The sequence below is a fragment of the Drosophila nasuta genome, chromosome 2L (genome assembly GCF_023558535.2).
Source record: "Drosophila nasuta strain 15112-1781.00 chromosome 2L, ASM2355853v1, whole genome shotgun sequence".
Taxonomy (NCBI): Eukaryota; Metazoa; Arthropoda; class Insecta; order Diptera; family Drosophilidae; genus Drosophila; species Drosophila nasuta.
Window position 1 is genome coordinate 14,962,531 of NC_083455.1, and position 13,522 is coordinate 14,976,052.

Consider the following 13,522-nt stretch of genomic DNA (forward strand, 5'->3'; position numbering starts at 1 on the left):
TTGTTGTAACTAAAATGTACTTTGTATGGGCTTCTTTTTTTTTTTTGGTATCTGCGGTTTTCTCAATTTCCATTATGCGCCCTCGCTTTAACTTTTTCCTAGATTGTAGCAAAGGGGAATCCCAATAGGATCAATGGTTCCTTGTTTTAAGTTTTCTTTTTTTTTTCTTTGGCAGTTGGTTACAACGAGTGTTCAATATGTATGGGGAGCGTGATTATCGCTTGGCCTCTGGCGATGTCCATTTAAGCGTGTTTTTTTTTTAGCTTAACCTAAATGGTTTGATTGGGGATTGAATTCAATTGGTTTATATCGTTATCATTATAAATTTGTCTAGAAGATTTGTATTATATTTATGAAAATGTTTAGCAATCATTGTTGATTTGTTATTTGTTAAATACTTTTTGTTTAGCTTTCGTTTGGTTTGTTAGAAAACGTTCTTATGAAAATAAAAAAGGGAACTCAGAGCAAAAGTGTTAACATTTTTATTTTGTATATGTATGTACTACTAAGTTTTCGTTAAATGTTTTTTTTTTTGTTACTTTTAATTTTTTTTTTATCATCTTAACTACAACGTTTCATTTGATTAAATTTAATCATTTACTTTTATAGGGGGGCTTCGAATACTTTTCATGTTGTAATTACGGTAGGTTTTTGTTGTTGTTGTTGTTGTATTTCTATTATCATTGCTGTTATTAAATACTTTAGTTTCAAAATCCATATTATTGTAATGACATAATTTTATTGGCCAATTGTTGTTTGTTTCTTTTTTTATATACACTTAAAGATTTGTTTCTTTTTGTTTATAAAGCTTTTGCCATTTGACATTGTTGCTGAAATTAAACTGCAAGAGAAATACTTGGTGAGATTAAAGATTTAACAATGCTGAAAGAGTAAAATTCTTACCAACTGTAGCAACTGGTGGAGCATAAAGTTTTTGTTGTTTGGGCTTTTTGTTTTGTAGATCAATGTGAAAAGTTAAAGGACGAACTGAAAGGTTCAACAGAGCAGAGGTGTGAGGAAAAATAGAGAGAAAAATAAACATAAAAAACAACAGAATTGTTCAGCTGAATTAACGCTGCAGCCACTTGAAGGCGCTCAATATGAGGCCAACGGTGCCAAGCATGCCCAAAGCCGAGATGCCGCTAAGCGCAGAGGCGCCGTTGCAGTTATCGGTATCACAGGAGCAGACCACCTGTCGGCCACCAAAGCCGGCGCGCTGATAACAGTAATTGGTCGATGTTTGATTCTGGAAACCGCAGGTGCGTATCACACGGCTATCTGGTGGCACTGCAAATACCCAAGACAAAAAAAGGGACGATATTTCAGTATGCATCTAAGAGTTGTTCACTTGAACTTACGGCTATTCACGGAGAACTCAATGATCTGTGTGATCTTGCGACAATAGGTCGGTATGCCCTTGCCGCGTGTCGAGTAATCCTCCTGGCAGTCCTTCAGCAAATTATCTGGGGGTATATCCAGCGCACAGTTGGCGTCTTTGTGGCTGTTGCAGACAAAGCATTTGATGGCAGCGCCTGAAAAAAAAAAATGCATAAATAATTTAGCTATTTTCTTAGTGTTCTTGATAAAAGAAATTAAATAAACTTGAATTTTTTAGTGATGTTGATAAATTATCTAAATTGGTTATTTGTCCATAAGGTTCATCAAGTAAACATCATCAGGAATTGGAATAGCAATATGATAAACAAAATTTAAATTCTGTTCCTGGATTCCTCATCTAGGCAGCAACAATCAAAGTAATCCTGCTTGTGTCAATTAAAAAAAAGGTCCAATTGCAATACAATTGCAATATTTACTTAGCTCGCATACGCTTAACCTTAATTGTTAAACAAAGAGAATAAAACAAGTGTAAACAAATATCCGCGACACTGCATTGAGCTCTTTTTGATTGAGTCGTTGACTTAGCTAAATTGAATTTAAGGTCGTATGCGACACGACACGAGATTCGCATTATTATCCGACAAACAACAACAAATACGAGTATGTTATGCTTTTGTTTATGAAATGTACCTCCGCCTCGATTGCTCACACGTTGCTTCTTCTAAGTAACACTCCCTGCCATTCCTCGTTTATTATGCAATTGATATGCGCTTTTGCCACACGCTGTGCCAAAAATGGCACATTGCAACCAAAATGAGCAGAAAAACAAACAAGTGATGGCAGCAACGCCTCCATTAGAGTCCGCCTGTTAGGCCTGATGGTAATTAGTGGGAAACTGACGTTCGCTTCCATCAGAGTTTACTTGTTAATGGACTTCAATAACTGACTTTGCCACCCCCCTTAAGGCAAGAGGCCCAGTTTCTGGCCTCCAAGTGTGCTTACATAAGGCGCATTGTTGTCGAGTGCTCGGCCAGACAATGCACAACACAATATCTAAGACAACGAACTCAAAAGGCGCACAAAAGGTAGCTCAACGCCCCTTTGAGATAGTTCCTAGAATATCATGTGTCCTATAAATATTAAGTATACGCATTAAGCAAACATTAAAGCAGTTTAATGTAATTACTTTGCCATTCTAATGGCAAAATTGCAGTGACCAACTAAAAGGTTTGCTGTTTTTTACAACAACAGTTGATTTCAATATAAAACTTGAGAATTATAATGAAATTGTAATTTTTACTTCAGACTTTTATTTTTTTGCTTCTCTGTCTTCAATTTGAGTTGTTCGTCATATTTAATTGTAGTCAATAAATGCTGTTGGGGATTGCATTGATTGCTTTGCCTATAAATTGATTTATTGAGCTATACGCTATGCCTACAACTATGCTATATGTATTCATGTGCATATCTAAATCGGTTCCTTATCTTCTATTAATAACGCTGTTCGTGCTTTATGTAAGTGCGTCGACTTGAGGCACAGTTTGTGGTGACTGCAAGGGAGGACGAGATGGAAGGAAGTATTGCATTTGGCCCCCAAGCCTGTTAACCAAATGACAGGCAGGGCAAATGGAGCAAGCGAGTGTGCGCATGTCCCACATACACACACACGCAGTTGAAAGAAAGGCAGGCGGCAGGAAAAACTGCGAATTAAGATGGGGATTATGTCTGTATATGAGATCTATGACAAGTGGGATTGCATATCGACAATATGCTAATGGTATACGGATAGTAAAAGTGCCAATTAAATGAAAGGACTATTCGCATGTCACAAGGAACTACAGAATATTCGGGTGAATGGGGTGCAATGAATTCAGCGGTTTGGGGGCCCAAAAAGGCGCCATTGTGGCCGGCACTGACTGGCGTCAGGGCGTCAGTGTGTCATATTCTCTCTCTCTCTGTCTCTCTCGCTCTCTCTCTTTCTCACACTCTCTTTTTTTTTCGGGGGCAATGCAGGACGTGCTCAGTGACAGAGTTAAAACTTCCACTCGCTCTTTCTCTATCTCACACACTCTCTGTTTCTTTGCCGTGTACGCATTATGTAATCACAAGCAGATTTCCCTTTTTCTTTTGCTTTTTTATTTGAAATTTAAATTGAGTGGCTTTGAATTTGAATTTTTCCATTTACCTTGCTGCACGGCAATTGCCAAAATGAGCGCGCTAATCACATAGATGTACTGCATTTTGATTCAATTGGATATATTTGAAACGATTGAAAAACACACAGTTTAAAGCTCTTTGTTTTTAATAATATTTTCACACTCGAATGTTTCGATTTAATTGTTAACTTCTTTAGGTGTACTACTCCTGTGCTTAATCCTCTTTTTTTTTTGTTTTGTCAAACACTTTTTTATGCTGCTGCAAAGAACAAGCGATAAACGGCGCTAGGCGACAACGAGAACGTCACAACGACAACAAGCGACTGAAGAACTGTCGACGCAGCTTGCCCGACAAATGTGGAACGAATAAGCAGATGAGCACTCGGTCAGATAGCCTCACAAACGCAGCCTCAGCCACAGTCACAGCCATGATACAATAACACAAGGTAGTCTCGTCGGAAAAGCTGCCCCTTATCGACAGTAGAGCTTTGCGATTAACCCTTCAATTGCGCATAGGGTTTAATTGTTCCACTATATTAAAAAGAGTTGAAATGTTTTTTATAATTTAATTTTTAATAGTTTAGAAGTTGAAAGTAATCGTTATTTTTGTTTTTGATTACTAATTATTTTGTTCAGGTTCTTAATTCTATCATAAAGTTCAAATATATATATAATATAATTGCAATCTGACATTTTTGTCTTGCGCAAGGGTTAATCTCCACAAAAAAAATCGTCCGCGCACAACCTTTCGCTTCAACAAGCACGAGCGCACTGACGATAGTGGCTCGAAGCCGAACGTTAAGGCACGCGACGAGACTACCTTGTGTTATTGTATCATGGTCACAGCCACAGCGTCTAATGGTCGTTGAGCTTTTGAGCGAGCTTTTGCGGGCTCATGCTATGCAGCGCGAGCTTTACGGTTCTCTGAGAGTCCTGTAGCGCTCACAAGGAGAGACGATTTGCACAGGCCAACATAAAATTTGGTGCTTGCGATCTATGCAAATGAGGCAATTAAATTGTAATTAAGCACAACATGTCGGAATTGGATTTGAAGCTATTCTTAACCCTGAGCGCCACTAAAACTAAATGGCGAGCGAGACATTTTTGTTTAAATCGCACGTGCATCAACGTAATAGTGTCTGGAGCTGTGTAGCTACATATGTTCCATTGCTTACTGGTGACATAAATCTATCTGCCCAGCTTATTAATTAAGCTTAATCGTAAGTTTCCTTTAGCCTATCAAGTCGACAACCGTCGTCAAGTCGTTCGAGTCGCAGTGCCAATTGAGCTAAGCTATTTTTTTCTTTTTTGTGTATGTCTTCTCTTTTTTTTTTGCAATTGTGCGTTGCTTTTGTGCCTCAATCAAAGCAAAAATTGCAGACCCCCCTCAATCTCAGTTCGAAACAAATCCCAATGTGAATTCAGTGCCTTGCCCTTTTGATTTTGCATCTCACTCATACAATACACCGCACACTCACTTGCTCGCACTCTGTCTCTTTCTGGCTCACTTGAGCTGCGCTTCAATTGATGTCATTACCACTTTCATTTAAGCGTCGAATTTCTATAAATAGTATTTTACAGCTTTACTCTAGGGTTAAAGTACGCCTAATCAAAATGCCGATAAGCAAATTGTTTCAATTTAACGGATTAAGCTATGACCGCTTAAAGCTTTATATACCACAAAAGCTTTAAATCGCACGTCAAAAGCTTGACTGTTTGGCATGAGAGACTTAGCTAAGCAACTAACAAAATACTGGTTCTTTATAGCTTTAAAAATATACCGCTATTCTTGTGTAGTCAGCTCAATGAACCTAAAATGCCTTAGCTCGATGAAGTGTTGTTGCTTTTGCACCATCATTTGCTGTTGCTCTTTCTTTTTCTTATGCATATTGATAAAGCAAAGCAGCTTCTATGACGCCTCAGCACATTTTCTGCAATTAATTATCAAAGCTGTGAAAGAAGAATGGGAGGGAGGAAGCGAAGGTGGCGCTGGAAACAAATCAAAAGCAAACCAGTTTTAGCAAACAATAACAGTACAGATCACTCCAACCTACACACACAAACACATGCATATACTTATTTACATATGTTTGTATGTATTCATATAGTCGCAAGACCGGGCAAGGGAATCGGAAAGATCAGCTGTTTGCTTGCGAAGTACTACGAAATTGTTTTTCGAGAGTTCCACTGAACCTGCCAGCTGGAAGCTCAGTTCTTTCTTCATTAGCAGGCAAAGCACATGCCCAAGAAACACAAATAGAAGTTTAACATTTATAATTGGATCGCACATCAAAGAATACGTCTGTAAATTCGTGAGTTTAAACTGAGTTTAAGTGCTAATAAAAGCAAACACGCAATAGAAAAAATAACAAAAAAAGAAAACATAAAATACATAATACATAAAATTTAAGAAAATATATATGTAAATTGAATTAATATTGAGAAAAGGTTAGCTGGTTATACTTTTTTAAGTATCTAAATTGAAATTGAATATTGAAATTTTGAACATATTTGTATGCTTATTAAAAAGTTGTAAAATATAATATTATAGTAACTTTGTGAACTTTTAAAAGATTTTAAAGCGGTGCAATTTGTTTTGCGAACCACCTAAAACCAATTTCAACTGGCAACTGTCGAATACGATCCATGTCAAAACAGTTGAGAAATGCAAATCACCGCAATAATTTCATTTAGCTATGCAGAAATTCTTGCTCAATTACATAATTATAAAAAGCAAAAGTATATTTATTTATGAGTCATAAATCTTTGTTTATTTAAAAACATTTTGTATACAACTGTGTTTATCACGGTGTAGAAATTGATATATAGAAATTGATATATTTGTTGTTGTATAAAATAAGTATAACAAATGCCGTGATCGGCGGACTTGAGATAAGCCTAAGATTTCCGGTCCGTTGGAATTACAAGCAGCAGACAGTTATTGAATTGATTTTTCTGCTTTGACATCTAGATGAAACCAAAGTGACTGAGTTTCGGTAGCCGAATACCAGTTTTAACTAAAACAAGTCGCTGATAAGAAAATTGTGCTTAGTTGTTTAGCGTTCTACAATTGCTATCAACACTTTTCACTGACACCGGAACATAATCTGCAACACGGCATAAATACAATAACAAGGTCTTGGCAAATGTTGGTCATCACACCGGTTTAAGGCGGCTTCATTCATGCTAGCTAATACAAACATAATCAACCCAGGGGGAAGAACTCCCTCTCCATCTCTCTTTCGCTCTCAGTCCTATTTATGCTGTTATGCTGTTTATGCCACTTTCAATGTCGACCCCGAAGCGGCGATCAAGTGACGAAAGTTTTTCCACAGCTTCTTTTGAAAACCGTCTATAGGCAAAAGCCTTTGCTCTTTTCATACTAGCTACTGCTATTATACCTGGGGTGTTTAGTGAAGAAAGGTATTCCCATTAAGTGGCAAGCGAATGTGCGACTCATTTTCGAATCCATAATGTGTGTACTACATATGCATACACACTTAAATGCTGACCTAGATTAATCAGGTAAAGGCGAGCAATGGAATTTTTGAGAATTTTATTGCGGTCGAATTGTAAGTAAAAATCTTTAGTCATCTCAAAAGAATGAATGACGCGAATTCTGTAGTTAATCAGATTTGATTACACCTTTCGTACTTGTTAATGCTGCTTTTGTGCCTCTCTCTCCCAGCCGCTCTCTGCCCCCTCTCACGTCTCACTTTCTCTCTCGGTTGCTTGCACACACGCATGCAATATTCTCAGCCACACTTTGTCTGTGTAATCTGTAATCTCGTCTGTCGTCTGTCGCCTGTCTCTCTGTTGTATTTTTTCGTTCTTTTTTTTGTATTTGTATTTGTGTTGATTCTTCTTCAGTCGCGTTCGCGTTTTCCAAATCAATCTGTTTTGAAAATGCAAACCAAGTTTTCAGATTCATCTGAACGGTGCACGCGTCAAGTTGTCACCAGCTGAGCTTTTTCTCACTTTCGTAATAACAAAATAAATACACAACTAACTATTACCATATTTTAATTAATGAATAAAATTTAATTGAAGTGATTAAACCGAAAAGACAAATAAAGTGCAGTTTCATATAGTAAAAAGAAAAGACTTCATCAAATTTTCAATAAAAAAATATTTCGAACTTTTAAAAAAATCCGTGAAAGTTCAAAGTGCTTTTAAATGACCATATTTTTTGGTAACCAAATAGCATAATTTTTTCAAGTGTAGCTCCAAACTAACAACTGTGAATATTAAAAGTATTTGTTTTACACACAACTATCGCTTATCTCTGTTCAAGATTATTTAAGCTTTGCTAATTGTGCTAATTACCATAAGTTAAGATACGAGAACCTTAACTAATCTGTCAACAATTTCTTCCCCCTTTAGATAATCACATGGCACTGTAATTGACTGCACAAAAATCAGATCAAAAAAACCACAGAGAAGACTTCGCAATCAATTCTCAATTATTTTGGAAGAAGAAGTCACGAGACAAAGATGCCAGGCATAATGTCAACGAAGCTCGTCTACTTTGTGTTTATCGCCTTAACAGCGAATTTCTTATCAGGTAAAATTGAACATATACACCGACATACTAATATACCAATTAATTATATACATACTTATAAATGGGTATTGTTTTATGGCACAGAATTGGACAATATTGTTAGTTAGTTTCTTTATTGAATTTAATAGAATTTAAACACAATACAAGTTAATCATCCAATAACACTTTATTGGCTTTTTTGGCTATCAAATCGATTGGTTTTCCATTCAGTCTCGTCAAGCGTTGGACGCTCTGATGCGGAAAATGATGCCAACACTTTTCAATTTTGAGCAGCCGGATGAATCATGTTGAGGCATTTTAGCCAATAAATGGCAGAATTGAACAAAGCAATTCAATTTTGGCTTTGCACTTTAATTAAATTACGGGCTGACTTCGCAAGCACATTTCGCTATTTCATGCTTTAAAACTTTAACGTTTCTGATTGCATTTAAGTAAACCCAATGAAATTCAATTATTACTTGACATTATTATACTCATTATCAAACATGTCGAACCAAAATTTCTTGGCACAATAATGTGTAAAAATTATTGAATTAATTTAATAAAATCAATTTGGTTTGCTTTTTATAATTTTATTTTACTTTGCAACTTTCGATTATTTGTGTAAGTAATAAATGAATTTATTATTAAAGATGACAAACCAAAATTCCTTGACATATTAAAATGTAAAGATTATTGAATTTATGAAAATAAAATCAATTTGGTTTCAAAAATATGTCAAACCACAATTCGTTGGAACATTTAAAAGAACAAATTAATGAATTAGTATAGGAATTTTATTTTACTTTGCAATTTTTGGTTATTGACTTAATTAAATTCAATTGTCAAATAATTATAATATATTTATTAACATATTTGTCAAAGCGAACTCCTTTAGCAAATGAAAGGAAGGAAATGGTTAATAATGGATTTTATTTATATAAATACTATGAAATTCGGAAATTAAGATATAAATAAAATTCATTACTATTTTCCTTTCATTTAATTAATTATTTTTATACTTTTTAGTCAATATTTTTTTTTTAATATTTTGTTTTCAACAAGATTCTAAAGAATTTGCTAAATAAGATATATTTTATTGCGAGTTTTTTTTTTTGCGTATTTCTTTGACTTTTTCATTTAAAGAATTTAATGCTGATTCTTTTCTTGTAGTGTGAACAAGTACTTCCATATGCTCGTCAGACAAGCACATTAAAGACGTTAAATTATTGAAGCTATTTAGTGATAATAAGCCGAGCAAATACTCGCACGGTCGCCTGCTCAACCCTTACCCTTGCCCTTGCCCACGACCTTACGTCAGCTTCCCCCGCTTGGCTTTATCATTTGAGAATGCGTCTCATTAGCATCCAATTGTCAACTGAAAGGCGGCACAGTGTCTCTCTCTCTCTCTCTCTCTCTCTCTCTCAATAAGAATTTGCAAATTCATGTCTGTGTTGCTGTTGTGTTGATGTTGTGTTGTATTGAAACCGCAAGCCGCATGAATATGCAGCAAAAAAACGGTATAGAATGGAGAAATGGGAATAGTGGGAAGAATATTGTGAAATGTGAAAATGCAAAAATGCCAAATCTCGAGTTTCAGATCTAGGGTCTTAAATTCAAATGCCAACTTGCAACAGCAGTCGCATTTTTATGGCAGTTGCTTTTCTTTTTATTAGCGTCGTATTCAATGTTTCTGTGCGGCTTAATTACCCAAAGGTGAAATAACTTGACCCGACCACACACACACACACACACGCACACAGATACACCCCCAATTCAGCACTTCATGTTAGCTGAGTAGGCCAAATACCCGTAATTTCCTTTTACTTTGGCAATGGCAAAAAATTGCGCATACGCCCCGTAAAACGTCTGACACTCGACATGAACAACAACTGACAGCATTTAATGCTGTTCATTAGATGTTCTACTTTTCGCGCCAGTTTGAACTTTACTAACTATTCTTGAGTTATGCCTAAACAAAAAAAAAGGAATTTATGGTTTTTATTCAATCTAGGAATTGAGATATGTTTCTTAGCAGTTGTTAGGGTATCAGGCATTCGGATCGAGTTCAAATGTCACTTGCGTGCCAACACAACAAAAAATCGAAAGCGAGCTCGAAGCACTCGCTGTTGACATGCAATTATTAGGCGCAATGCAGAGAGTCTCTGACTTGGCCAGCAAAACTCAGACAGTCAGTCAGTCAGTCAGTAAAACAGTGTTTCTCTTTTTATACCCGCTACCCATAGGGTAGAAGGGTATTATAACTTTGAGCCGGCAGGAAACAGGCATAAGAAAACATCTCCGACCCTATAATGTATATAACATATATTCTTCATCAGCGTCAACTGCCGAGACGATCTAGCCATGTCTGTCTGTCTGTCTGTCTGTCCGTCTGTCCGTATGAACACCTAGATCTCAGAGACTATAAGAGATAGAGCTATAATATTTTTTCGACAGCATTTGTCATGTTTGCACGCAGATCAAGTTTGTTTAAAATTTTTGCCACTCCCACTTCCGCACCCGCAAATTGACAAAAATCGAATAAGAAGCTTAGTTGCTGTGTCAATTTGGTATATTTAGCAATCTATAGTATATTTTGAATGTATACCAGTCGGTATATTTCTAGTATTTTTATGGTATATTATTTGGTATATTTTGGATGCAACAACCATATCAGTATACCAAATATACGATTTGGCACAGTTTCAGTTTTTTGTGTATTATGTTGATATATTTTGAGAGTAATACCGAAATGTTTTGCTTTTATTCAAAATGGCTAGCGGGTATCTCACAGTCGAACACACTCGACTGTAGTCTTCTTACTTGTTTTTTGTTGTGCTTAGTGGCTGACAGCCAATGGGGGCTAATAAAATAATTTGCTGTCAAGATGTCGGGATGTCTGAAAAGGGCGAGGGCAAAGCTGTCACATCGCCCTCGTTTTTTTGGAATGTCATTGTTGTACAATTTCGCTGATAGATTGCATTATTCATTATTTATTTATGCAGTTTCGGCCATTCGCTGTCATCAGTGCAATTCGCATGAGAATGCCGATTGCGCCAATCTGTTGGTGAAAACGCCACGTGCCCAACGCGACGATCAATATCTGAGGGAATGCACCGGACAAGGCGGCGGTGATCAACAAGCATTCTGCCGGAAGACAATCATTAAGTTGGAGCTGTACGATGAGCATCGTATTGATCGCAGCTGCGGCTGGATAGCGGAGAAGACGCCCAACTCGTGTTTTTCGGCCGACAACGAGGGCTTCAAGCAAACCATTTGCACCTGCAGCGACGATGGCTGCAATGGAGCAACTTCTCTGTCTGGATTTGGTGGAAGTCTCATCACATCGCTGGGCTTAGCGATGGTGCTGCGCTATCTGCTGAGACACTGATTTCCATTTGCCATTCCATCGTTAACATTGAGAAATTGCAAAGATAAATTGTAATATAATTGAAATATTTGTGCATTAGACATAAGCTCTATAATTTCACATTTAAGTAGTTTGTATTCGTATTTGTATTTAAATACCATATTAAATGATGAATGCTGTATTCATCTCTTGTTTTCTATACGATTTTTGCACTTTAACTGAGTTGAGTCAAAACGAAATTAAAACGTATTCTCCATACAATAGAATATTTATTGGAAAACATATGATTTAAATATGTCGAACTTTATTTGTAATAAAAATGTTAATAAGTAAATAAGGAATTTATTTGGATTTTGGCCAAGGTTTCGACAGCTGTGCAGAATGTCTGCAATTACATAAAATACGATGCGTAAAGTGAAAATCCAAATAAATCGTGCTCAGTTTTTTTTTTTTTTTTTTTTTTGGTTGGGCAAGTCATGCGTATAGAGAAAACAAGGCACGCTCTGTCCAAGGGCTCGCCCACATGACCCAAAAAAGAAAAGAGAAACAAGAACGAAAAAATAAAAACAGTTCTGGCCAACAGTTGATGCCAAAATGTCTGCACAATTGTTTTGTGGCCCAGCCACAGTTACGCAGCGTCATCGCCAGCCAAAACTAATAGCATAACTTTGTGTGTTTTCCAATACCCTTTAGCGATTAACCAAATACGAGGGTATACTACGGGTGTAACAATTCATAAACGCGCTTCAGTTTTGTTTATTTGGTATTATTTTTTATTTCTATATAAAACTAGTCTTATGTTTAAAATAAAATTGAGCTTAGGTTGAATAAATTCAACCTTTTTATTTAAAGGAAGAACATATTTACATAAAAATTAGAGTTTTAATGCATGATCATTTTATTTTCTTTTATATCTCCATCAATCTTTGATTTAATGTTTTTCTATTACATTTTTTCTTATTTGTTTTATTATTTATTTATTTGTTTTATTGTTGTTATGTACGTCTGCTTTGTTTATTTGAATTCTTTTTTATTTTATATATATTTTATATTATATTTTCGTAAACAAAATGCAGCTTTTTATGAAAACTATTTATAAATAATTTTTTTAATTCAATTTTCCACTCATTCCTTTTATTTTATTTTATGTATTCTTTGCCTTTCTCTAAATAAAATTATATTTTCGTGATCTTATTCATTTATATTTATAATATTTATACATATATATCAATTAAATGATATTTTAATGGATTTCAATCATTTACGTATCTAGAGTAATTTTTATTAATTTGTTTTTATTTTACTTTATGAATTTTGTAGTTGCTGGAAATTCATAAAAGTTTAGAATTGCAAACAATCACTTCCCGTTGTTTAGTGCTTGTGAAAAAGGGCATCTTTTACTTTAGTAAAATAGTTGTACTTGATGACACACACACACAGTTGAAGAAGTTGCTGCTGTTGCTGCAGCAATTGCTGGCTTCGTTACATTTGTTGTTATTTGTCTTAGCCCAGATACTCGTGCACATACTTACAAATTTGTGCGAACTACGTGAGTTTCATTTTCAACGAATATACCCTGTGTCCGCAAGCGTTTAATGGGTATTTGAATGCGTGTGTTACATGTTAACAGAAGTGCATGCATTGCATTGCACTTTCTATGGCGAAAGGGTATTTCATAGTCGTTCAGCGGTCAGAATAACTCTCACTTATTTGTGTTGTTGTTTTGCGGCGTCAGTTCAAATAGTTTTTGGCTGCCTTTGTCTAGCAAGAGTGTGCGTTTGTGTATGTATGAATGAGTGAGAGTGTATTGGTGTGTGTTAGAACATATATATTATATGTGTGCGTGTGTGTGTGTGTTTGAGTGCGTGTGCGTTCGTCGACAGCCCGACGCCAGCTGAGCAACAGCAGTCGCAGCTTCCGCTTGATACCAACATCCTCTCGCTTTCTCTCTTATTCCACTCGTTTTCCTCTTCGCCACACTCACACACCCATACACTCCCCCCTTGGTTGAGCAATGTGTCTTTCTTTCTTTTATTTGCGTGGACAGTTTGGCGCCAACATAAAAAACATTGATTTTGAATTCTGTTCTTGCGACAACAGCAAATGTTCTACTTA

The 13,522-nt window shown here is 36.0% G+C and overlaps 2 protein-coding genes across 3 annotated transcripts; one reads left to right on the forward strand and one right to left on the reverse strand.

Annotated features, from left to right (window-relative positions):
* Window positions 1-31: 31 nt before the first annotated feature.
* On the reverse strand, window positions 32-3,861 carry LOC132798780 (uncharacterized). The gene is made up of 4 exons (XM_060810754.1): window positions 3,524-3,861; window positions 1,359-1,532; window positions 904-1,287; window positions 32-841 (listed from the first exon to the last, which is right to left on the reverse strand). The coding sequence occupies exons 1-3, from the start codon at window positions 3,576-3,578 to the stop codon at window positions 1,070-1,072; spliced, it is 447 nt and encodes a 148-aa protein (XP_060666737.1). The 5' UTR covers window positions 3,579-3,861; the 3' UTR covers window positions 32-841; window positions 904-1,069.
* Window positions 3,862-5,697: 1,836 nt separating this feature from the next.
* Window positions 5,698-11,606, forward strand: LOC132798491 (uncharacterized). Of its 2 annotated transcripts, none has more exons than XM_060810361.1 (3): window positions 5,698-5,806; window positions 7,878-8,058; window positions 11,043-11,606. In XM_060810361.1, exons 2-3 carry the CDS (start codon window positions 7,989-7,991, stop codon window positions 11,426-11,428), a joined length of 456 nt encoding a protein of 151 aa, XP_060666344.1. In that variant the 5' UTR covers window positions 5,698-5,806; window positions 7,878-7,988; the 3' UTR covers window positions 11,429-11,606. The 2 variants fall into 2 exon arrangements, with proteins under 2 accessions (XP_060666344.1, XP_060666345.1); XM_060810362.1 differs by lacking the exon at window positions 5,698-5,806 and adding an exon at window positions 7,460-7,476.
* The last annotated feature ends 1,916 nt before the right edge of the window (window positions 11,607-13,522 follow it).

Excerpts from the sequence above, each read along its gene's own strand:
- LOC132798780 (XM_060810754.1), bottom strand. The coding sequence starts at position 3,578 with ATGCAGTACATCTATGTGATTAGCGCGCTCATTTTGGCAATTGCCGTG. Across the intron at positions 1,533-3,523 it reads GGCAATTGCCGTGCAGCAAG|GCGCTGCCATCAAATGCTTT; the intron begins GTAAATGGAAAA and ends TTTTTTTTTCAG. Across the intron at positions 1,288-1,358 it reads TGAGTTCTCCGTGAATAGCC|TGCCACCAGATAGCCGTGTG; the intron begins GTAAGTTCAAGT and ends GGGTATTTGCAG.
- LOC132798491 (XM_060810361.1), top strand. The coding sequence starts at position 7,989 with ATGCCAGGCATAATGTCAACGAAGCTCGTCTACTTTGTGTTTATCGCC. Across the intron at positions 8,059-11,042 it reads AACAGCGAATTTCTTATCAG|TTTCGGCCATTCGCTGTCAT; the intron begins GTAAAATTGAAC and ends TTATTTATGCAG.